The following is a 25,616-nucleotide window of genomic DNA, read 5'->3' as shown; positions in this document are numbered from 1 at the left end:
AGAAAGAGTTTTAGTTTTAGGCTAAAGACAGGATTTTAGCTATGAATTTTTGGTGTGGCGTCGGGCTCTTGGCATCTGTGCCTCAGCAGCATGCTTAAGAAGGTACATACAAAATCTTAAGCCATTCATCTATATGTTGGGTGGCAACATAGATTGCGCTTTGACTGAGGGAGTCTGGAACCAGGGAATTTTTTCCTTGTTGACGGGTTGGACATAGTTTTCCCTGAAGAGACTGCTGATAGGAGTCCTGACTGGTCATTGCAGCGTCAGATCTTTGGAGTCACGATGGACGCAGGAAAAATCAAACTTCGTTAGGATGTGCGATGACGAGAAGGAGTTGGAAACGATCTTTAATTTTTTTGTGGATTGGTTTTCTTTTCAGCTGTCTTGCAGCTTACTGGGGTGTGACTGTTGTGAACACCGTTCAGGTCAGAGCTCAAAATTTCAACTTGGTGATGCTCATAGTTATGCCGTACCGGGTTTATTGTGAGCATCAGACACAAGATAACTATGAGCACCACACAGGAGGGAACTTTGAGCTCCGATCTGTGTGGTGTTCATTGTTATTGAGAAGCTTAGCTTAGCTTAGCTTAGCTGCGGGTAGTAGAATACTCCTTACGGAGTAGCTGCAATTACAGTCGCGCACAATCTGCGGTATCAAGTGCAGAGTCTAAGTGAGAGGCCGGGAGGCACCGGCTCTTGCACAAATACTGAGTGCCTATGGTGCTCGGTATGACAAGGTACTGACGAGTTATTGGCGTTTTTAAATAACCAATGACAATCATGTTCCCCCGGCGATGAGTCCTTTGGACCGGAACGAGCTTGCTCACCTATAGCAGCTAGTCGAGGATCGCCACCTCCACATATAGACATGTAGGTACAACCACACCTTTAAAATCTACATCTTCAACTTTTATTTTGCTTCGCCATACTTATTTAGCATAAATCATTTGGAACATTATCATTATTCAATTCTAAATATAAACCATAATAATACCACTTTAACTAACAACAATGGCAATCTTAATGTTTGCACCATGTTAGCGTCACTGACCAGAGTATGTACATAATTCAATTGAATTTTGTTTTTGTTTGTCCCATTGAAAATTTTTTTCAAGATTAGGAGCAGTGCAAAACTTTGCAAATGAATCATCAAACTTGGGAGCCCATTGACAAAATGTTCAATGAAAAATCATTTTAGCCTCGTGATAAAAGAGAGGGAGGCAGGCGGCCAATAAATGAAATCTTATTGATAACAAAATCTTCTTTATTTTTATTTCGCTTTAGGAAATAAAATTTCAGCCGCTTGTTTTTTGTTGCAAAGAACACATTGTACTAACACAAAAAAGGAATAACATGAGCCATGCCTTCGGCACGACCTGGTAGTCTTAAAGATCCGGAAATCGCAGAGCTTTTCTACAAACATGACCCAGAGAAGATATTTGAAGATTTGCGCGAAATTGGCCATGGCTCCTTCGGTGCGGTTTACTATGCCCGATGTAATCTTACCAAAGAAATTGTGGCCATCAAAAAGATGTCCTACACGGGCAAACAGAGTCTGGAAAAATGGCAGGATATTCTCAAAGAAATCAGGTAAGTTAAAATGCAACTTATTTCAATACCATTCCACTACTGAATCTGATCGCTCTTGTTTAGATTTCTTCGTCAATTGAATCATCCCAATACGATTGAATATAAAGGATGTTACCTACGCGAATCTACAGCATGGCTTGTAATGGAATATTGTGTAGGTTCTGCCTCTGATATTATTGAAGTTCACAAGAAGCCATTGCATGAAGATGAAATATCTGCCATATGTGATGGAGTTTTGAGCGGTCTCAGCTATTTGCATAGCTTAGGTCGGATACATCGTGACATAAAAGCGGGAAACATACTTTTGACCGATTGTGGAGTGGTCAAATTAGCAGATTTCGGTAGCGCAGCCATAAAGTGTCCAGCCAATAGTTTTGTGGGCACTCCATATTGGATGGCGCCTGAAGTCATCTTGGCCATGGATGAAGGTCAATATGATGGCAAAGTGGATGTGTGGTCATTGGGAATAACCTGCATTGAGTTGGCCGAACGTAAACCGCCATATTTTAACATGAACGCCATGTCTGCATTATATCATATTGCCCAAAACGAATCACCAACGTTACCCGTAAGTATTTGACTGCCTATTGTTGTTAATATTTTAAAGCAGACTAAACAAACAAACGTAAAAATATGAAAAACCCATATATATTTCTATGGGTTTAAAAAATTATTTGATATCAAAAATTTACGATTTAAACATCTTGGCGAGAAAAATAATTGCATGTATGTATTCCCATATTTGTTGGAAAACGCTTTAATAGCGTTCTGTCGTTGTATATCGTTTACAAAATTTTGCCAATAATTTCAACAGATCTGCAAAAAGTTTCTTTGATGTTTTAGGAAGAAACTACGTTTCTATCGTTGAACCGAGAAAGGTTTTAGGCACTTCGTTTTGCCATCTCTATGGATCTGAAGAATGTCTATGGAAGAAACTACGTTTCTATCGCTGAAAGTAGAAAGAGTTTATAAGCGCTTCGTTTTTATATTCTGACACAATGTTTTTGATTTTTTCCTTCACTTGAACCCTTGAGGCCACCGTAGCGTAGAGGTTAGCATGTCCGCCTATGACGCCGAACTCCTGGGTTCGAATTCTGGCGAGAACATCAGAAAAAATTTTCAGCGGTGATTTTTTCCTCTCAATGCTGGCAACTTTTGCGAGGTACTTTGCCATGGACTGCACTCATTGATATGTGAAAAGGTTGTCCCTTTTCTTTAGCGGAATGTTCTTTTGAAGTAGAGATTTTCTCAATCTGCGTGATTTTTCAGATGTGTATTCAAACCACTTTCTAGTGTGAAAGGATGTTATTCCATTCTCACAGTATGATCAAATCGCAAGTATTACATGTTTTTAACCCACATAACACTACAGGTAGTATCAGTGATTTGCACACCATGTGGTTTGTTTGTCAAAAGATGGCGTTGGTTTTGAACTACTTTTTTAGTTAAAATAGCATTATTGGACTTTTGATCTTGAAATAAGTTTTAATTTATTTATGGCCTTAGGGTGGCCTATATAGGGTTTGGTTTTTGAACAAGGATTTGATGTATTCAATAGCATTCTCCATTTTTAATTCGGAGCACATGGGCAACTTACTGAACGGCCAGCCGTGGAAGCCATATAAATGAAGACGTAATGAAACACGTTTTCATATATCCACCGAGAAGGATGATGTGCTTTGCGACCCCTAGAGGTGGGGGAATATTGGGGTGGTTTTCGTTCGGAAAGCAGAGAAAAAGAGCCACTTCCAGCCCAAGGACTAGAAGCCAATTAGTTTCTCATCCTTTGTCTTGAAGACTCTGACACGTATATATATTAGAAACCTTCTCGGTCCTTCACAGGTATTGTATTGCACGACTAGACTACATCCAAATTTGATTTGTTGAAAGACGATTTTACTTTGGAGGCCTTATTTGTCATAGTGGGAGTCCATTCATCACTTTGGTCGTGTGAGCATCCATTGGTGCATTGACTTAAATCAATGCTGAAACGCAGGATTATCAACGCATTAGTTGTATCGTAAGTAAGGTTTCATCTTCTTTTGTGGCTTTTTATTATCAATGTTATCCCAAGAACCTTTACTGACAAAAGGGTTAAGGTTGTGGCGTACGCGAATGACGTCTTCATCATGTTTCTCTCTAATATTACAGTCCACGTTCAGGGGACGTTGAGAAGCTGTCTAGATGGGCGAACATCTATGGGCTTTGCACAAAACGTAGAAAGACTGAGTCAGGACTCTTCAACAGGAGGCGAAAGTCTGATTTTTTAAGGGAAACTGTCCTATGTGGGGTAGAGCTGATGCTCTACGGAAGACGGAATACTTTCTGCTCCTGTAGCAACTCGTTAGGTAAGATTTTGGTGCTTTGGCGAGTGACTGTACGCAGGATGATAACGGCAGTGGTTCGGCCGATTCTCACATCTGTATGTCTAGTATAACGTCGGGCTCTGGGCAGTTATGGTCTCCGCAGGATGAGGAAGAGAATACAGATTGCAGAGACATGTTCATAGTTATCCCATAATGGGTGTTGTTGTTGTAGCAGTGTGTTGTACACTGAGGCGGCAGCCCTTGCCTTTGATCATTAAAAGTGTTCTAATGTTAAGTAGATATCCAAAATCTATACCATGCTAGTTTTTTTTTGTGAATGAAGAGACACGTTCGTATCTTCGTAGTCCGTAAACGCATCTTAATTATTGCGTTATGTGCTATTTCTAGTCGAGTTTTCAGGTGGAGATTTTTGCGATCTTGAAAGCCCTGGAGATCTTCACGGCTGCTGGATCGGACTATCAGCTTACACATTCGTAAACACTCGGCGCTGAAGGCTTTCGGACTATGTGAGATAGTCCGAAGTGAAATGAATCGCTGATCATACTACTAAATCAGTAAACCCTACCCTGCAACTGTGAGGAAAATATATATTGTAGGATTTAAACTCCCCTATAATGAAGCGGCTGATTGCATGAAACTCTAAACGATGAAAGCTCCTCTCCGATCCTCCTGGTCGCCTTCGCTCGTGTCTTGTGAAGTGGTTCCTCCTTCTCTTTTCTTTTCGTTCTGTGGTAAAATACTATCGGTATTCTCTATCTTCATTTTTCTCCTTCTCCTTCTCTTCTAGGGCGAACACAATGCCCTTTAAGGCTAGCAGCGGAGGTTTCTAGACGCTTGCCCTACAGCCTAGCCTAATCATACCATCCACTCATAATTAACAGAGAAGCTCAACGAGCATTTTAGGTGTGGAGGAATCAAAAGCCCCACATCTGCTAAATAAATATTTCTGACCAAGTTCACCTATAGCAGTGCCTTTTCAATATATTTCTTCTTTTGTAGCGATATAATTTCATCCCACAAACCTATAATTGGTTTCCTGCTGTGTTTAGCTAAAAATACTTTTTCATAACTGCTATATAGAAGATTAAAAATGATAATTAGCGTAAAATTATTATATTTTTTTGTAGAACAAATAAAAAATTGCTTTGTATATATGGAGTATAAATAAAATTATGCAATTATTTCTTTTTTTTATTAAACTTTCAATTGCAGAAAAATGACTGGTCCGATACGTTTTGTAATTTTGTGGATTTATGTCTCAAAAAGAATCCTGCTGAACGACCATCATCGACAAAGCTTTTGGGAGATCCATACGTTACGAGACATCGTTCAGATACGGTTCTCTTGGAGCTTATCGCACGTACGAAAGCAGCAGTCCGGGAATTGGATAATCTCAATTATCGTAAAATGAAGAAAATTCTTATGGTTGACACCTGCGAGACTGAAAGCGCCATTGGCGACACAGACGATACACAGGATGAGCATGCCGGTGGCGATAGTAGCAAGAGTAATAGTATTACGTCGGAACACTCTATACATTCTGTGGGTGTGTCGGCGGCCAGTAGTCAAGTAGTAAATATTCACCAATTGTGTTTGAAGTTATACTGCAAGGACTTTGTTTATTGCAATTTATTTCTTTGCAGAGCTCTTCGTCGAACTCTATACCACCTGCGACACAAAATCACATTGGTGGCGTTCATCCATATTCGCAACAGCCACAGCATTTGGGTGCTATGAATTATCACCACCCTCATCATCAACAAATGCATTCACAACAGCAACAACAGCAGCAGCAGCAACAACAACAACAGGCAATCAGTGGAGCTGTTTCTCGCAATTCTTCACGCCATCGTAATTTGCCACCATTGCCAAGCATTATGCACAATATGAACAATAATGTTACACCTACTAATTCCACAGCTGTGGTACCAGCACCTGTGCCTCACCAACAACAGCAGCAACAACAACAACAGCAGCAGCAGCAGCAACAGCAGCCCCATTCAATAATGTCCATGGGCAGCGGCGGCGGCGGTGTTATGCCGCAGTCGCAACAAAGTTGTGCAAATATGGCGGCCGGTGATCGTATGTCACAAACATCACAAGCGCCCCCCATACAGCCGCGTTATCTACCCTTTCCGATACAAGCGAATGAGCATGGTCCTAACAATTTTGCAACTATACGTACTACAAGTATAGTAACTAAACAACAAAAGGAACATATGCAGGTAAGATTAGCAATTTTTCTCTTAAACTCATAGGACATAAATAAATCTATACAAATTCCATATATTGTATTACATACAAAAAAAAAGTAAGAGTGATACACCCCTATTTCTAATAACGAATAGTGCTAATCAATGAACGTATGCACTTACACTACGGCTGTTGCCAGTCTTGTTTTATTTTACCCCCTATTTGCCTTATCATTTCTGTGGTATTTCTCAAAGCATTTGATTTTATTCAATTGGCTAAAGTTGTATCGTATTTAAAAATTCCGAAACGAATATTTTTTGTTTAAAAAATTTACGCTCAATATGTTTCTGGGGCATCCATTTGCATTTTCCATTATTGGAGTGGCTCATCTTGGATGGATGGATCATCTTGTCTACTGCTGTCATTGTCATTCATCGTCCATACAAACTCCAATTATCTTAATACACTCCCCCATCAAACCAGCTATGATGATGGTCTATTCTATTTTCTTATTTCTCTTGCCTATTTGTATTCTATTTGTAATAGGAAAACTATGTTTTGTGTCCAACCCTGTGCGGAGACAGTAGTAATTGTACGATTTCATAGTCTCTCAGAAACAAACGAATACCAAAACCAAAAAACAAACAAAAATGTAAACGTTTAACCTTCAACCAGTTTTACAAAAAGTAAAAATAGGCATCTTTACGAATCAATACGAAAAACCAATGAACTCTTTTTGCTGTGATTATAACGAATTGGATTTTAAGTGAAATGAAACACTAAGTAAATGTATTTGCTAACATTTTATATTATTTCTAATCAAGTTAATAATCATTGCCTCAACAATCCACACATATTACATACAATATATACAATATATATAATACCATAAACAGTTTGTTTGTCCTCCTCTTCCTCCTGGGTTGGTAATCTTTCATATGAATCACCCACCTCCCCTACACATTACTTTTCTTCTTGTGTGTTCGGTTTAGCATAGAACTTAAAGGTTTCATTTTTGGAGAATGTTTTGTGTTTAAGGCAGAAAATTGTCTGTTTTGTTGTCTTTATTGCTTTTATGATATAATTTTCATTCCGTCTCCCCCCATTTCGCCTCAGATTTTCATTGTTTTCAAAAAGAAAACCTATTCATTGCCATGCATATTGCGAATTCCATATTCAATTAAAAAATAATCAATACAAGTGATTGGCAACACATTTTTGGCATTGCCAAATTTCTTCGTTGATTAGTGTTCATAAATGAGAAATGAGTTTTTATACCCTCTACCATAGGATGGGGTATACTAATTTCGTCATTCTGTTTGTAACAACTCGAAATATGCGTCTGAGACCCCATAAAGTATATATTGGGTTGCCCAAAAAGTAATTTTTTAAAAGAAAGTAAATGCCTTTTTTATAAAACTTACAATGAACTTTAATCAAATATACTTTTTTACACTTTTTTTCTAAAGCAAGCTAAAAGTAACAGCTGATAACTGACAGAAGAAAGAATGGAATTACAGAGTCACAAGCTGTGAAAAAATTTGTCAACGCCGACTATATGAAAAATCCGCAATTACTTTTAAGGCAACCCAATATATTCTTATTTGTCATGTCATTTAAGTCGATCTAGCCATGTCCGCCCGTCTGTCTGTCGAAAGCACGCTAACTTTCGAAGGAGTAAAGCTAGCCGCTTGAAATACTTCTTATTAGTGTAGGTCGGTTGGGATTGTAAATGGGCTATATCGGTCCATGTTTTGGTATAGCTGCCATTTTGCATGAGGTATTTTATTATGACTTCCAACAACCGTGCTTAGTGTGGTTGAAATAGGTCCATGACCGGGTATAGCTGTCATATAAACCTATATGGGGTCTTGACTTCTTGAGCGTCTAGAGAGCGAAATTCCTATCTGTTTTAGCTGAAATTTTGCACGACACGTTTTGATATGACTTCCAACAACAGTGCTAAGTATGGTCTAAATCGATCCATAACCTGATATAGCTGCCATATAAAACGACCTTGAATCTTGACTTCTTGAGCCACTAGAGGGCGCAATTCTTATCCGATTTGGCTGAAATTTCGCAAGACGTGTTTTGTTATGACTCTTAATAACTGTGCCAAATATGGATCAAACCGATCCATAACCTGATATATCTGCCATATAAACCAATCTGGGGTCTTGACTTCTTGAGCCTCCACAGGGCATAATTTATATCCGATTTGATTGAAATTTTGTACAACGGCTGCTCTCACGACCTTCAACATGCGTATTAAATAGTGTCTGAATCGGTCTATAACTCGATACAGCTCCCATAAAAACAGATCTTTCCATTTTACTTCTTGAACCCCTTAAGGGCGCAATTCTTACTCGAATTGGCTGAAATTTTTCATAATGACTTTTACTATGGTCTCGAATATTCCAAATTAATTATGGTCCGAATCGGACCATAACTTGATAAAGCTCCAATATTATAGCAATTCTTTTCTTTTATCCTTTGTTTGCCGAAAAGGAGATATCGGAAAAATAACTGACTCGACAAATGCTATCAATGGTGGAGGATATAAAAGATTCGGCCCGGCCGAACCTAGCACGCTTTTACTTGTTTTCATTCATATCCATCTCTCGTCACCTGTCACATTATCCAGCGGCATACAACTTATTGCTCCCCTATAACACTTTTGTTTAATGTTAAAGTTGATATTGTTAATTGTTCCATATGCCTGGTTAAATTTAATTCAATTGTTTTTTTTTTTTAAATAATATACAGCCACATTAAGACAGTTAAACAGCATCATGTCACTAGAACTCGAAAATCTATACCATAGAAAATCTTAACAAGTAAAAAGACATTAAGTTCGGCCGCGCCGAATTTTGGAATTATTATTGGAATTATGTATGTAAACCCCCTTTCCTCACAATCCGGTGAAAATTGGATAACTTATGCGCCCAAATTCGGCACGTAGATTGAGTGGTCTAATAATAAAGTCACTGTTCAATTTTGTAGAACAAAATATTGATCCATATAGGACACGGATGTCGAAAAGCCTAACATAAATAACTGCGTCAAATTTCAAAAAATCTGATAATAAATGCGCTTTTTATAGGGCCAAGATTTTAAATCGAGAGATCGTTCTATATGGCACCTATAACCAAATCTGGACCGATATGGACCAAATTAAACAAGGATACAATACTATATCCGTAGTTATATCTGGTCTCGATCATATTTTATTCAGGTCCGAGAACTCGTATACAAGTAACATTTTAATACATTAAATCTGCTTTTTATGAGATTAAGACCCTAAATTGGAACATCGGTCTAGTCTGATCTGACTCATATTTGGGTAGGATGTCGGGATGCTTAAAACAACTCATTATTTCAACGAAATCAGGTAATAAATAAAGCTTTTATGAGCTTTAAAACATTCATCGGCAAATCGATCTATATGCTAGCTATGTCTGAATACAATCTGATCTTTACCACATTGGGTCAGATGGCGGGTGGCTTAAAACTACTCACTGATTCAAAACTCAGCGAAATTGGGTAAATAAATGCAGCTTATATGGGTTCCTGACCCTTAAACGGCAGATCGGTCTATATGGCAGCTATATATAAATATATTCCGATCTGAACCATAATTGGGCTCGATGTTGGGAGGCCTAAAACTACTTTGTTTAAAATTTTACCGAAATCGGATGATAAATAAACTTTTTATGGGCTTCATATCCTTTGTCGGGAGATCGGTCTATGTGAGAGCTATATCTAAATATATTCCGATCTGAACTACACTTAGGTCAGACTTCGGGAGGCTGAAAATAAGCAACTGTTTCAAATTTCAGCAAAATTGGGTAATAATTAAAGCTTTTATGGGTTTCAGACCCTTTATCGGCAGATCGGTCTATATGGCAGCTATATCTAAATATAGTCCGATCTGAACCATATTTGGGACCTATGTTAGGAGGCCTAAAACTACTCACTGTTTCAAATTTAGTGAAATCGGATAAAAAGTAAAGTAAAGTAAATGGATATTTCGATGTGTTGCAAACGGAATGACTAAATGAATATTACCTCTGGTGGTGGGTATAATAAAACTACCTTAAAAAATGTTGTCAATGAGCTATGTTCCTAAATCGAATTGGTGAAACGTTTTGCAAATGCAAATTTTGCCCATGAACATTCCACTAAGGAACGGGGGCAAACTTCTCACATATCAATGAGTGCAGTCCGATTTAAGTTTTAAGCTCAATGATGATGGTGAAATGATTTATAATACCTAAAATCCGGCTATTGTCTTCCTTCGATTCCAATGGGGCACAGTGTTTGTAAATTGATAAAATTTTAAAATAATTTTGTGCTTGTTGAAGATATATAATTTCTTATAAAATTTGAGTAAATTCTTCTAAAAATTTTTCCTGGTTAAAGGCTGGACAGTTTGCCTAAAATATGTACAGCAGTACATGCGGAGTATATTTTTGTTAATTCGGTTGTGCAAGACCTCTTACGAACCTAAGTGGTAAGCAGTTCATTCGGATACCTTTTCTGGTTGGGCAGTTAAACAGGTGAAGTGTGGTCCCAGGTAATAATTGGGACACGCATCTTGCACGTTGGCATCAATCCTTTGTAGGAGTTGAGGCGGCTGCATCTGCCGGGTCGTAATTGAGCCAGAATCACATTCATTTGCTGGAAGAGGTCAATTTCTTTAGGTGTAATGGGAGGGCGGTTGTTCATCAAGAACCACATTGCACGTTGGCATCAATCCTTTGTAGAGTTGAGGCGGCAGCATCTGCCGGGTCGTAATTGAGTCAGAATCACATTCATTTGCTGGAAGAGGTCAATTTCTTTAGGTGTAATGGGAGGGTCGTTCATCAAGAACCACATTGCACGTTGGCATCAATTCTTTGTAGGATTTGAGGCGGCTGCATCTGCCGGGTCGTAATTGAGCCAGTATCACATTCATTTACTGGAAAAGGTCAATTTCTTTAGGTGTAATGGGAGAGCGGTCGTTCATCAAGAACCACATCCACCCGGTAGCTATTCATCGTCCCTGCTACCGTGTCGGTATGAATGTGGTTTGGACCTGCTTCATATGCCGCGTGATCTAGAGGTTCTCTCTTGTAGCGATGAACCTCTCCCTCTAGATCATAGATTGGAAATAACGAATAGAATCACACGGATAGTGTAAGCAGCTCGTGTCCGCCTTCGTTCGTTCGATGCATTGTGGTTATTTTAACTTGGTTGATTGGCCGGGACTTACAGCCCCAATACAAACACATTTTGTTATTTTCAACTGTGTTAGTGTGCCCATTACTGCTCTGGATCATATAGATCCACCATAAGGCTTCTGGGCGGTGGATACCTTTCCACAAGATGATGATTTGGATAGTCCCTACAATAACAGCCCAGAACTCAGCGGAAAAAGGCAGTGATTGGAGGCCTGATGTCATTCCTTATTTTGCTTTCGTGAGGCCTGTCTCCGAATTCCATATTTATATCTTTGTAACATTGAGTAACATTGTGCTGCATAACTTACCACTGACGGGCCAGCACTCCAAATGCTATCGGCAAGTGACTTGAAGACTTTGTTTTTATTTTTGGCTTCATCGCCTCATTGCTGAGGCATGTGGGGAGAATGTGTAAAAGCTGTCAAATTTGACACCAAGTATTTTGGGACATTTTAGGGTCGGAATCGTTACTCCATCGCCTTTCACATTTAGCTCATTATTTACCTCACGCGTATTTGTAGTGAACAATGTGGCTGAAGATTTGGTGGCTGATATCTTCAGATCTCATGCAGCGAATAAGCGGCAAGTTCGTTGAGTTAGACGTTTAACCTATCGCAGATGTCAACAATGGGTGGGGGGCCTGATGCAATGATCGTACAATCGTTAGCAAATGACACGATCTCTATGCCCTTTGGAGGGGAAAGAATGGAGGATAGGTAGACGTTATACAGTGTCGAAGATATTACCCCGGCTTGGGGAACTAATTTTTTTCACTCTACGGTGTTTGACTTCTTATCTCTAAATTCAACAAATGATCGGCGACCACGCGGATAATTTGCGGCCCAGCGTTTCAGGCCTGGCTGGAGGGACATCTTGGCGATGTCGTCAAATAGTATGGCATAGCTGAACGTGTAAAATGCTTTCGATAGGACTAGTGCCTATATCACCGTCCTATTACATGGGCTGAGTTGATTGAAGCCAATGAAAATGTGTACGACGATGGCATGCAAAGCTGTTCTTGTATTATGCAGTTTTCGAAATCCATGTTGATGCCCGGCGAATGGAAATTCTCCGACGACCTTCGGGAGGAATAGTCCCTCAAGTGTCTTGGCTACTGGTGGTGAGAGAAGGGAGATAGGTCTGTACGAAGGGAGATAGGACCCCTCTTGCTGGGGTCCTTCCCAGGCTTCAGTAGCGTAGTCGCTAATCGCTATCACTTGGCGCCACGGATGACATTCGTAACTTTGTCTGCAGTAAATTGTGATGATTGTCCATCGGCTTGGAGACTACGGATACGACGAATGGCTCTCCTCCTAGGCTTGTAACTCACGGGATGCTCAATAAATTAACGGTTGAACTACCTGGCGCATATTTTAGTGTGAGTCAGAGTAAGACAGTTACCGGCCTGAGGTCCTGTCATCCTTTCTACCGAAGTTCGAAAGTGACTTAACAGTAGACCCCAGCTTGCCTACATTTTTTTGCCTCTCCCAAATGAGGGTTCGCACTGCAGCATGGCGTTCGGACTCGGCTATAAAAAGAAGGTCTTTATCATTGAGTTTTAACTTGAATCGAACAACACTCATTGATAGGAATGATCATGGGCTAATTTGCAATTTCGCTGTCGTGTCCGAAAGCCAAAGTCTGTGAGCCAGACTTTACCACCACCATTTGGCAAAGCTACCAGTACCATTATAGTAATTTATGGTGCTATACACAAACATTTTGTTCACTTTGAAGTGTTTGGGTTCGCCAAAAATAGCCGATTGTTTTTTTTTTTTTTTCAAGTCAAATATAACGCAATCAATTTAACTCTTTTTGAATAAGCTCAGAAGCCAAATGCTTTTGGTTGCTTGTAAACAGAATAATGAGTTTTCAATAAAAAAAATATCATGCAGCTGTTATTTCTATTGATAGATATGCCAGTCTGAACTTTGTGTCAGCTATCCTAAAAACAACCTGTTCCGGTTTGCCCCAATCCAAAGCCTTAAAAGTCATTACTGTATAATTTTTAAGATAATCCTTTGACACATGTGCAAGGCTATCGACTTAGAAAATGATTCCGAGTCTTATCGCTTAAGATAAGAATGTCTCGATCTCTCATTTTTTGGATGTTACAAACAAATGCATTAAGATGGGTATACAAAGATGTGATCGTTGCCTGTGTCTTCGAGCTTCCAGCGCAATTCAGTTTCTGTTTGAATGCCAACAATTGTTTAGTGGAACTTGATGTATGTGTCTTATTAAAATACCTTTGATAGAAACATCTGCCCACACACACATTATAAAACAACAAACCATTCACATAAATTTTATGCGTAGAGTAGAAGCACAATATTTCTTAGAAAGTTTTGTTTTTGTGTAGATTTATTTGTCAGCTACGCCAAAAGATTTTAATTTTTCTATATTTTACTTTAATTCTTTCTTTGCAGGAAGAGATGCATGAGCAAATGTCTGGATACAAGCGAATGCGTCGTGAGCATCAAGCTGCACTTGTCAAGCTTGAGGAAAAATGCAAAGTTGAAATGGAGGCGCATAAAAATGCTTTGGACAAGGAATATGACAGTCTGTTGCATAATTTCACAAGGGAATTAGAAAGATTAGAGGTAATCGAGGATTCTTGTCGTGGCACCAGCCATTTTTTTACCTTCCAATGATTTTTTGCAGGCCAAACACCAACAGGATTTGGAAAGACGCATGAAGCAAACAACAACTGCCGAAAAGAAATTACACAAGGAGATTTCTCTTAAACAGGAATGTGATCGAAAGACATACGATATGCAACGCAAGAAAGATTACAAAGCCAACAAAGAGAGATGGAAACGTGAATTGTCTATGGACGAATCGACACCGAAACGTCAGAGAGATTTGACGCTGCAATCACAAAAGGACAACCTGAAGCAAGCTGAGGCTCAAGAAGAACAACGTCTATTGTCGGTGCAAAAGAAATATATTGAGCAGGAAATGCGTAAATTTAAGCGAAGGCGATTAATTATGTTGCATCAGCTGGAAGATCAACTCCTAAGAGATGTAAGTACTACTCATTTGCGAATATGCTCTTTACGAAAAAATTTTTGAATTACAGGAATTGTGTAAAAAACAAAACCAGTTGGAGCAAGCCCATGGTATGCTTTTGAAGCATCATGAGAAAACCCAAGAACTAGAGTATCGACAACAGAAGAGTGTTCATCAGCTGCGTGAAGAACAGGTTAACTTTTGACATGTCTATCTCTCTCTGAGTCCTTTTGCTAATAAATTTGCATTTTATACCTAGATCAACAAACAACACGATACCGAATTGCAAAATCAAAAAGATTACATGGACCGTGTTAAAAAAGAATTGATTCGCAAACATGCTTTGGAAATTAGACAACATCCAAAAAGTCTAAAGGTAACTTGAAGCACATTCTGCATTCCCAACCATATGACCCTGAGTATTTGTCTGTGTATTTTATTTTATTAGCAAAAGGAGTTGCAAATACGCAAACAATTCCGCGAAACGTGTAAAACACAAACGAAGCAATATAAACGCTACAAAGCCCAGATATTGCAAACAACGCCAAAGGAGCAACAAAAAGAAGTCATTAAACAGTTAAAAGAAGAAAAACATCGCAAACTAACGCTTCTGGGCGAACAAGTGAGTCTTGAATTGAAGGCAATCATAGCAAATTCTAACCTACCTCCTTTCAGTATGAACAAAGTATTGCCGATATGTTCCAAAGTCAAAGTTATAAACTAGATGAAAGTCAAGTGATCGAGTGCCAACGTACCAACGACATGTTGGAATATGAATTAGATGTCTTAACTGCCTATCAAAATAAGAACAAGAAACAAGCTCAAGAACAACGCGACCGCGAGCGTAGAGAATTGGAAAATCGCGTGGCAGTTCGTCGCAGTGTTTTAGAGAGCAAGGTATGTGGGTGTTGTAGGCGAAAGCCAAGCAAAATGCAAATATTTGTCTTGTCATTTTTAGATGGATGCCGAATTGCAACAATTCAATCAAGAACGTGCCGAAAGATTGCGATTGATGCATGAGAAACACGTTAAAGAAATTGATACTTTCGATGAAGAATCAGTAACTTTAGGTTTCAGGTAAGCATTTAATAAGCCAACATTTTTTTTACATTCAAAGGGTTACGATATCTATTGGCGCAGTGCCAAATAGGTCATATGTGTAAGTAAGTTTGTAGGTAAGAAGCATTTGAGTGAATGTTGGAAAGTATGTTGCCGTAAAACAAATTACATGAAAAAATTAATCGATTATTAGAAAACTTGGGAATGCATAGGCTTCAGGGATGGTGTGTTGGAAACTCTGTCGTATATAACATACCTTTCCTACGTATAATACATGCGTCGAAAACGTCGGGAACCTAGCCCGGGGTTGGTTACTTGCTCGGAGAGCGGTGATCGTGGAATCGATTCACTCACAGCCCCCTCTTTGTGACCATATATCATTCGTTGCCCTTCGGGCCTGGTCCTGAAAACTTAGCTTATATGTCGCTAGAGGCATACCCACAGATTCCAGTGTCTCCAAAATGTTGGATTTGAAGTTCAATTACCTCTCCAGCAAAACATCCAGGTATTCTCTGCTTTCTGTAAACGGAACATTCTCTCCCCCCAAGGAGACAGGTTCCACTGTAGGCAACTTGTACCTCCTGCTGGAAAGAACTACTTCTGTCTTGCACGGATTTATACCCAGACCACTTTCGGTAGCCCACTTTGTTGTAGAGCTTCCTGAAGTATATCTCTTAGAGTGCTGGGAAACTTTCCCCTAAGCGCAATTGCCACGTCATCAGCATACGCGACCACTTTTACGCCTTTTTCTTCCAGACACAATACTATATTGTTAATGGCTACTTTCCAAAGTAGAGGAGACAGTATACCTTCTTGAGAAGTTCCTCTGCTGACCCATCTTTTTATGACGTTAATATTGAGAAAATTTTTATATCCCGGTACAAATTTTGGGCAAATTTACACACGCACACTAGAAACATATTGGTGATTATAGCAACAGCATTGATGTCGGCAATTTTTCATAGCATTCGTTTACACTGCATAATCTTTGAGCATGATGAAAACAGTTTATGTTTACAATTAACTTATCTTTAGTACACTCCCAATTCATCTATACTTGCTCATAAAAAAACACTCGTGTATGCTTGTATGAACTAGCCATAAGACTCCTCTACACAAGAAGATATTTATTTGAAATAACTCTTATACAAGAGGTTCTTGTTTATAATGAAAAAACTAAACTAAGGAGAATGTAAACAACAACAATGAACTTTTGCCATTGCCAGGTTTGGGTACTTCTTCATCGACTCTATTATCCATGTCGTTTCCCTATGTCTCGGTTTGGAATGAGTTTCGAGTTTCGAGTTTCGAATGAGTACATAGTACCTCACAAATGTTGCCAGCATTAGGAAGGAAAAACCACCGCTGAAAATTTTTTCTGATGGTCTCGCCAGGATTCGAACCAAGGCGTTCAGCGTCTCAGGCGGACATGCTAACCTCTGCTCTACGGTGACCTCCGTTGCTATTGGGTTGCTATCCTAAATAGAACCATTAGGCTGTGTAAACACCTGTGATTTTCAGATTTCTTAGGGATGTAAACAGTTGTATCGCCACAGTTTGTATTTTCTGTTTCTCGCGGAATATAAGAAATGTCACATTTCTATAGTTATAGTCGCTGCGCATTTGAATTGCAACTATCAATACTAAACACAGCTCCGATGTATTAAACACCTGGTTGCATACGAGTTATCGTGAATGATCACTGGCAGATGATCAATGTTTACTGAGTAAAAGTAGCATATGTCAAACTGTTGATCATCTTTGTTATCTTTGTTACACAAAAACTTGTGCAAATTTGCACAAATTGTTACCGGAGGTCGTTCGCGTACTTTATTTGCCAGCAGAGGTTATTTCCCAGCAGAAATTAGCAGCATCGAACAGCTGTTTTATGAAATTCAGCTGTTTAATTCAAATAAAAAGCAAAAGAGAGTATAGGCTGTTTCTACTTTCCTGCAAATTTTTATTGGAAAAGTACGCGAACAGGAGAGTAAAAACAGCCTTAAGTCTCTTTTGCTATTTTTTTGAATTAAACAGCTGGTTTCGATGCTGCAAATTTCTACTGAAAAAAACCTCCAGTAGAAATTTGCAAGCTCTTAATTACTAAGCTCTCAAAAATGTGCTTGCTCTCACGCACTCTCCCGATCTTCTGTTGGCAAATATAGTATGCGAACGACTTCCATCCAGTAACAATTTGTGCAAATTTGTACAAATTTTTATATCATGTTTCAACTTGGACCAAATCTAGATTCTCGACGAGATTTCGCAAATCTCTTGTTTTGCAACGAGGTTTCCCATACATTTTCAATGTGAGCAAATCTACTTATTTGAGGAGATTTGCAGTAAATCTCCTTCCAAATTCAAATGCAACAATGCGTTTGGATTGAATATCGGTTATTATTGCTATTTTTGGGCAGCACTTTTTTTAACATCTGACAATTTCATATTGAAATTATAAAATTTAGTAGTAATTTAATAAAATCGTTCCACAAACTTATTTGCTGACCGTAATGTGTATGCTGAATACAATAAAAAAGCTAATCACAATAAAAACGCTGTCGACTGTCGCTGTCAACGTCACTGTTGGCAATAAAAACCTCACAAATCGTAGTGGAAACGGGTTTTGGAGATTATCTCAAATCAAGTGGATTTGGGCTCTAGTGGAAACATGGTTTAAATCTTGAAGTAATATTACAGTCCTCGATAATGTAATCGCAATTTTAGTCAACTACAATTCAGGTTCAAAGTGTTTTATCGGAGGAACAGCAAAAACTGCACAGCAGATTATGACTACTGTGGAGTCAAAAAATTTTTTATCTTCTGTTAGAAGACATATTTCACTTAGATTAAATGGATAACCTGAGTTTTGCGAAATAATAAATCAATACAAGGGTGCTAGTTTTCAATATTGGATCTAATAAAAGCTGGACATTTGTAGGAAATATATCTTGCATTATTCTATTATAATTCTATTTTTCTAATATTCTATGCAAGTATTTTTCAATAAATAAAATAACGACAGCGCTATGTCTGTTTATCCTTTGTTTTGATAATAATATTTTTTGCCCAAAACCAATACAAAATCATTTGCAAATAATTTTTATTTACAGCGTTATGGCAATAGCCGAAGGATCACGCGAGGCATACCCTGACGAAGAGGGTAGTCTATCGGGTTCGATGATTAGTTTAGCGCATAGTAATAGTTCAACAAGTTTTCCGGCTGGCTCCCTATAGCATAGAAATGTTAATATTACAAATGGATTTCATCAAAATAATATTTTAAATAAAGATAATGTAATTATTGCTAGTAATACAACAACAACAACAACCAGAACATCCACCAACAACACCCCCACAACAATAACAACAAGCATAGTTTCTACATCAGCATTCGTCGCATACGCATCATCATCGACCACAACAGCAACAACTACACCACACCGACAACATTAACCAAACATTTTCGACTTGTGCAAAATGATGAATGCAATAAAACACAACAGTAATTGAGATACAGCGATCCTTAGGACCACCAACAAAAAGGCAACCCACAACACAACACCAAAAACAACAACAGCTGATGATGTGAACAGTGAAACCGTAGAAGAAGCTTTCTAAATTAGAAACAAATTATCATTTGCCATACCGCAAGTATGTGAAAGGCAGATAGACAGACTATGCCCAAATGACTTCGATGCAAAATGATTGGTTCAATTTGCTCAAAAGTGCATTTGAAGAATGTTGATGTTTTGTAAACTACAACATGCAACTTATGGAATACACCAACAACCCAATTGCAATCCACTATTTTGCTCCTCCCGCACGCACACAACTATTTTGTCCACTACCCCCACACACCCACACACACTTAATACGCTCACCGCTGCCACCATCACCATCCCATTTGTCAATAATAAAGTGTCGAAAATTAAAAAAAAAAAAAACGAGTAACAATGAAAATGATAATCTAATAAGTAAGTCCAAAAAAAAGTATAAAAGATAATATATACATACATATACATATATAATATTATGATAATTAATTAAATAATATAATATAATAATAATAATAACAATAATATTTAATAATTAACGCAAATTATTATAAAATAATTTATTTTTAAGGTTAATAAAAAAATAACAAAAAAAAAAATAAACGCGTTATAAAATATAATTAAATCCAGCTGCTAGTTGCATTGGTAATATTCAGATAAGGGATCGCAACCAAGAAAGTTCAATGCACTGGGATTTTAAAGGCTTTGAGGAATGGTGGTTTCATGCTTGATCAACGTCTATGCAAACATTTGGTAGTGAAATTCTTACTTACCTTACTTCTATTGGCTATGATAGAACATTTGTTCCAATAGAAATCATAATGAATTTCCAAGGAACTTGATCTTTTGTGCTCCTTGTATAGTGTATTTTGTCGAGAAGTGGCCTTGAACTGCTTGCCTAATCCAAGGTAGCATCAGTTTGCCAAAATTATTTTTCGATTTATTTAAAAACTGTTTTTGTTGCTGTAGCAGAGTGTTGTACACTGAGTCGGTACACCTTGCCGTTGAAGAACTTCATTGGGTCAATCCGGTACGTACAACCAGCTGGCGTGGGATTGGTAGCCGTTTTTACATACCGGATTGTTTCTATTGGTATCGTTTACGGAGGCGCAAACGTAGATTAAATTGCTGGCAATCTCAAAATTATAGATCCAACTTACACGATAAGGTGTCTCCCTGTCTGAAACCTCGTTTGGTATTGTATGGTTTGGAGAGGTCCTTTCCCATTCTTATTGCTGAGGAACGTGTATCAGCATGCGTCGTCCTGCAGAGTCTTATAACTTTTGTAGGGATACTAAAGGCAGACATGGCTTGAAATACTTTGGAACATATGGGTCTGTCGACATTGTATTCAAAAAAAGTGATGGTAAGTGTTGGGAGGCCATCGTAGCTCAGAGGTTAGCATGTCCGCCTATAACGCTAAAAGCTTGTGTTCGAATCCTAGCGAGAAAATGAGAAAAAATGTACAGCGGTGGTTTTCCCCTACTAATGTTGGCGACAATGTTGAGGAACTATGCCATGCACAGAAGCCAACGTGGTGTCGCACTGCGGCAAGCGGTTCGGACACGACTATAAAAGGGAGGCCCCTTACCATTAGGCCTAAAACTTGAATCGAATAGAACTCATTCATATGTGAAAAGTTTGCCCCTGATCCTTAAGGAAATTCTCATGGCAAATTTTTTGATGATAAGTGTTAAACTGTTCTTCTCCTGGCCTTTGCCAGGTTTTGAAGCAGCGTGAATATCTGATCTGTGGTCTATAGCCGCATTCAAAGGGCCCAAATACGTCAGGACAGTACGCTCGAGAGTATCTTTGCACTTAAAAACAATTAATCCCAGTGCAATTTGAAGGCAAGATTGTGTTGGTACAAAAAATTTCATATAATTATGTTTAATGATGTTTTGTTAGTTTTCCACAACCATTCTGAAAGCTAAACAGAGTAAGAGAGTTGAAGAAAAGTAAATGTGGATATGCATACTAAATACAGCCCGTAAAATAGTTGGCTTCCAACGAGTTATCGTGAAGGATCATTGGCTGATGGTAAGGTTAGGTTCTTCAAGTTACAATAAAAAAAATAAACTTTGCATTTAGAATTCGTCTGAAGTGAACGCTTCGGGATTCGGTGCATAGTCATACTCAGTACAGGTATAACTGTACATTGTTTTTAATTATGGGGCCGAATTACCGCATACGTGATCGAGTGCGCTTTCAACTCGTATTTAATGGACGTCATACCACTTGTATATACATTTTTATGTCAAAGTTTTTATAGATAATGACCGATTACAACATTCGCGTTCTTCAACTTTTAAAATTCCCATCCATTAAAAATATACATAATTCACAATGTCATAATTCGGGAATGTCAATTGAAATATTTAATAATATTGAAGCAAGAATAAACATTGTAGGCCACTATTATTTAATCTCAATGTTATTCAACTACAAGGTCGACCCAGTAGCGGAGTTGGTAGGTTTTTAGGATTACCAGTGTGGGGTAGCTTTAGCTTTAAAAAACCAATGGCCATCCTGTTCCCTCGGCGATCTGTTCTTTATACCGGAAAGAGCTTGCCACATCCATATGAAGATGTGGCTACCACAACACCAGCAACCCGTGTGGGGTTATGGGGCCTGACCCGTCGCTACTGTGGTATCACAATGGACTAAAATAGTCGAAGTGAGTCTGTTGAGAAATTAGACTGCCACTCCAACCTAATCTATTCAACTACAGTTTTAGGTTTTATAATCTTCTTTAGGAGATACTGCTTTACTTAGATTACATGGATAATCTTTCACAAAGTACGCTCGAGATTATCTTGTATGTGTTTGGAGAGGAGACTTATTCCTCTGTAGTTGGCAAATACATACTATCTTGTCTCCTTTCTTGTGTGAAGGATATAATATGTCGCTTCCTGTCTTAAAAAGTTCAGCTGGAAACTCATCGGCTCCTGCTGCCTTGTGGTTTTTAAGTAGGGTCACTGCTGCTTGGACGATATGTATTTGTCACTTGCTGTATCCACATCCATAAAAATAGAGCTCGCCTTTATCAAACTATTTTCTAACAATAGTTTTTCACATAAAATTTTTCATTTAACATATCATATGACAAATACCTATCGTCCGATAACAGCTTAAGGCTTTGTATATTTTCTGTTTGTAATATAAACTTTATTGAAATCAAATACATCTTAAATATGTACATCATACAATGTAATAGTAATGTGTTAAAAAAGTTATATTGCATAAATTATCGTTTAGTAGATCATTGAGTACGAACTGCTTTATTGTAATAAATTTTCTAAAAATGTGTTTTTTGTAATTATCTTTGTGGTGGCAATGACAAATTCTACATGTTTGTCCTCATCTTGTGCTAAGAAGCGCAATGCTGCGATTTCAGCAAAAGTACAACCACCAACAAAGAAAACTAATACCACACGTGGAATGTTTAGGGAGGAACCTTCGCTAGGCGTTGAAGAATGCCTGCCTCCAATGCCAATTAACGGTGCCTGAAAGTCTTCAAATGTTGGTCCTGGTAAGTTATTAATCTGGCTCTTTAGCGATTGCCATCCCAAAGGTTTCAGAGATTGTTCCACAATGCGAGCCGTAAGAGGAGCATAGAAACTGTGGACATAACTTACATCCTTGGGATTCACTTCGATTACTTCATCAACAGTTAGGTTCAAAGTCTACGAAGTAGAATAATAAATGTTAAGAATTACAACGAGCCAATTTCATGTTTCTTACCTTTCTTAATACTGCATAGGCTCTAGATTCCGATTGTGTATAGATGACGCCTGCCTTTTCGAGACTACTTATTTTTAGTAGGGCTTCTATGCCATAAACATGTACCAATTCACGTTTGTAATACGTCAAAACCTAATAAATAAAAAAATATTTACACCTATTATTTATACACACAATGGATTCAAGCATACTTACCTTCTCTTTGAAGCCTGATGCCGCCGCGCACTGTATGCATATCAAACGCAGTACCTTCGTGAAATCAGTCTTCTTGGCCATTAAATCTTCAATATAGGCACTAGGCTTGTCTATGTCTTCACACATCATAAACTCCTGTTCAGCAGCCAAATCATCGGTGAATTCAAAGGCATCCAAATGTTTTCGTATAAGCTCGGCAATTGTGGTATGGTTTGCAACAGATTGCTTTTGTGCCAATAATGCCGGCAATTTGTCAACTAATCTTTTCATTTCCTGCACAGAATTTTCCTGTGTACTGGCATTCATGGCGTTGCTTATATCTCTGGCACTGCGAGACAATATTTTACCCACCTCGTTAAAGTTCTTATTGCGTAGTTCAGCATACAGTATCTCGCCAGAGTTGAGCATAAATACTTTTTTTTCCGACGTCATATGTGCAGGTGATGCTTCTCTGTCGGTGCCTTTTGTAAATAAATCGGCTGGCATGGTCAATTGATTTTGCTTAATACCATAGAATTCATCAATTAGGCCTTCGTACGTTAGTTGGGTTGCAAAGGCGCTAAGTAGATCAATTTGGCGATCTAGCAAAATAATTTGATCTATTGTGCCCTTTTCGCCAGTAGACAGTAATTTCTCCTCTGCACCCAATTTCTTTGCTCGTTCCCAAACGCCTTGGGCCATGGTGCCTTTGCCATAGATTTTGGGAATTCGGCCATAGATGCGTTGCAACTGCACGAGACCAACTGCCGCTTGATACAATGCCGTAGGGTCACCATCGATGCCGACATCTCTAAATGCTGTAGGATTTTCCATGGAAATCAAATCGTTGTCCATGGGATAGAAATTCCAAGGCAACTCTTCCCATAGACCAAAACTACCCAAAACACCTTTTTGCTCCAAATGCTTGGCACACAAACCTGAACATCTGGGTACAAAAATCATGTGAAATGTCCGAGATTTGTCAGAATTTTTTAACACTTGTCCAGCAATATTATCCATTATGTTAAGCAGTGGCCGAACAAGGTAGATGATATTTGCAAAATCTTTCGGCATACGAATTTCCTTCTCCAGTTTAATCAATTTAATGTTACGCTCAGAAAACAGGCTGGGCGGTGCCAGCAGTCCGAGTGGACCCAGCAAAGCATCGTCCAAAATAATGGCCTTAGTACCTTCGAGTTTATCCAATAGATTTGTTAATTGACGACTTGAGGACTCCTGAAGCAACTGCAGGTTAACTCTCTGGCCCTGCAGATAGGAAAACATTACGAAAATCAAAGACTAGTCTTATTGATTTGTGGGAGGAACTCTCAAAACAAAAGAATTTAGAAAACAGCTGTTTTTGCTAACACCTTATCATTGCGAACTATTCACAATAGAATTGCTTAATTAATAGGTATGTTTTATTAGGCACATAGTATCAAGAGAATGGGATCGAAAATTGTACTTTGCTTTAAGTGCTATATGCTCCTCAAACAAAATTTTCGTTAGCAAGAGAAATGCATGGACATATACTAAAGGCTATATCACATTACATGTTCTTGTCTTATGACATGTCACTTTTTATGTATCATTGGTATTTTATTATGTGTGTCAAAATTGACAATTTCAATTTTGCTATCACACTAGTACATAAATAATATACTAGTGTGATAGCAACATTGTATGACATAACCTAAAAAAACTATTGCTTTGATTATTTGTGTGGCACGTAATGATTTTTTTTTGTACAAAATAAGGCTTAATTTTAAAAATGGGTACTTAATCACCAAAAAAGTGTGACAGATTGGCCAAACGAATGCACAGTTTTTTGTCGCAATGTGTTTGCTACCGAAAATTTTGCTTGATTTTTCAATTTTCCGAAATCCCACTAATCTTATTTTCTTCAAATGGGAAGATACGTCTCGGAATATTACTATAATAAATGTTTTAGTTATATTTTGTAATTTTTTTCTGTGTATGAAATGACTTTCTGTTTTTCTTTTTGTTTTAGAGACAAAGGAAGACGGTGGACCAGAAAGGGAAATGGAAAATGGTTTATGAATTGTTTACATTTTTGCTGAGAATCAACAACCAATGGAAACTGCCCCCATGTCAATTTTATAGGTGTATGCGGTTCTGACTTTGTAATTGTGAATTATTGCTTTAATGTATATTGTGATTACTTTTTAACTGAGTGGCAAACGGAGATGCCAGAGTTACAAATAAATGTTTATAAGGGATTTGCTAACACACAGATAATACCAAGTCAAATTTTGCAATATATATGAATAATATTGTATACGGATTTTGTAATTTGCAAGTTTGTGGAAGTAGATATATTAAATTAAAGTTTTCGATCACTTTGAAACAATTGATCTCTTTGATAAAATCTGTAAATAAGCAATTTGTATGTTTTTTATTTGTCATGTTCTGGGTTATCATATGCAGGAACTTTAATCAAGCCCTTGTTGTTGTAGTAGCCATATTTCCGTATGTGGAGTTTGCGATCCTCGTTAAGCCCCATGGCGAAACAATTAAAGGGGGTCTTATTTGTACAACAGCCACAAATCATATGATGCAATTCGCCATGTTGTCATCAAGCTGATCGACGTTTTGCCAACACACACAATGAAAATTGGGTGCGTGTTTGTATACGTGTGCGTACATGAGCAGAGAATATGCGAGAAAGAAGATAACAAAAAAGAGAATGCAAACAAAAATCTGCCCCTTTAATACCGCCA

The 25,616-nt window shown here is 38.2% G+C and overlaps 2 protein-coding genes across 5 annotated transcripts in view; one reads left to right on the top strand and one right to left on the bottom strand.

Annotated features, from left to right (window-relative positions):
- Nucleotides 1-25,275, top strand: part of LOC106083562 (serine/threonine-protein kinase Tao) — a 39,528-nt gene extending 14,253 nt beyond the window's left edge. For 2 of the 4 annotated variants that reach the window (XM_013246658.2, XM_013246659.2), the window contains exons 2-13: nucleotides 1,288-1,593; nucleotides 1,657-2,161; nucleotides 5,133-5,492; nucleotides 5,564-6,145; nucleotides 13,765-13,938; nucleotides 14,000-14,362; nucleotides 14,418-14,540; nucleotides 14,607-14,723; nucleotides 14,796-14,969; nucleotides 15,023-15,244; nucleotides 15,306-15,424; nucleotides 18,514-19,363. In XM_013246658.2, the coding sequence (XP_013102112.1) occupies nucleotides 1,364-1,593; nucleotides 1,657-2,161; nucleotides 5,133-5,492; nucleotides 5,564-6,145; nucleotides 13,765-13,938; nucleotides 14,000-14,362; nucleotides 14,418-14,540; nucleotides 14,607-14,723; nucleotides 14,796-14,969; nucleotides 15,023-15,244; nucleotides 15,306-15,424; nucleotides 18,514-18,637 (3,093 nt within the window). In that variant the 5' untranslated portion in view covers nucleotides 1,288-1,363 and the 3' untranslated portion in view covers nucleotides 18,638-19,363. Of the gene's footprint in view, nucleotides 1-1,287; nucleotides 1,594-1,656; nucleotides 2,162-5,132; nucleotides 5,493-5,563; nucleotides 6,146-6,737; nucleotides 6,897-13,764; nucleotides 13,939-13,999; nucleotides 14,363-14,417; nucleotides 14,541-14,606; nucleotides 14,724-14,795; nucleotides 14,970-15,022; nucleotides 15,245-15,305; nucleotides 15,425-18,513; nucleotides 19,364-24,886 lie in introns of those variants that run through there. The other 2 variants (XM_013246660.2, XM_013246661.2) reach the window with 2 other exon arrangements.
- Nucleotides 22,104-24,330, bottom strand: LOC106083563 (vacuolar protein sorting-associated protein 33A). Its single transcript, XM_013246662.2, has 3 exons — nucleotides 22,897-24,330; nucleotides 22,702-22,833; nucleotides 22,104-22,643 (listed from the first exon to the last, which is right to left on the bottom strand). Exons 1-3 carry the CDS (start codon nucleotides 24,157-24,159, stop codon nucleotides 22,239-22,241), a joined length of 1,800 nt encoding a protein of 599 aa, XP_013102116.1. The 5' UTR covers nucleotides 24,160-24,330; the 3' UTR covers nucleotides 22,104-22,238.
- Nucleotides 25,276-25,616: the final 341 nt, after the last annotated feature.

This window comes from Stomoxys calcitrans, chromosome 4, assembly GCF_963082655.1.
Source record: "Stomoxys calcitrans chromosome 4, idStoCalc2.1, whole genome shotgun sequence".
Classification (NCBI taxonomy): Eukaryota; Metazoa; Arthropoda; class Insecta; order Diptera; family Muscidae; genus Stomoxys; species Stomoxys calcitrans.
The sequence above is the reverse complement of the archived record's forward strand: the minus strand, read 5'-3'. Positions and strand labels throughout refer to the sequence as shown.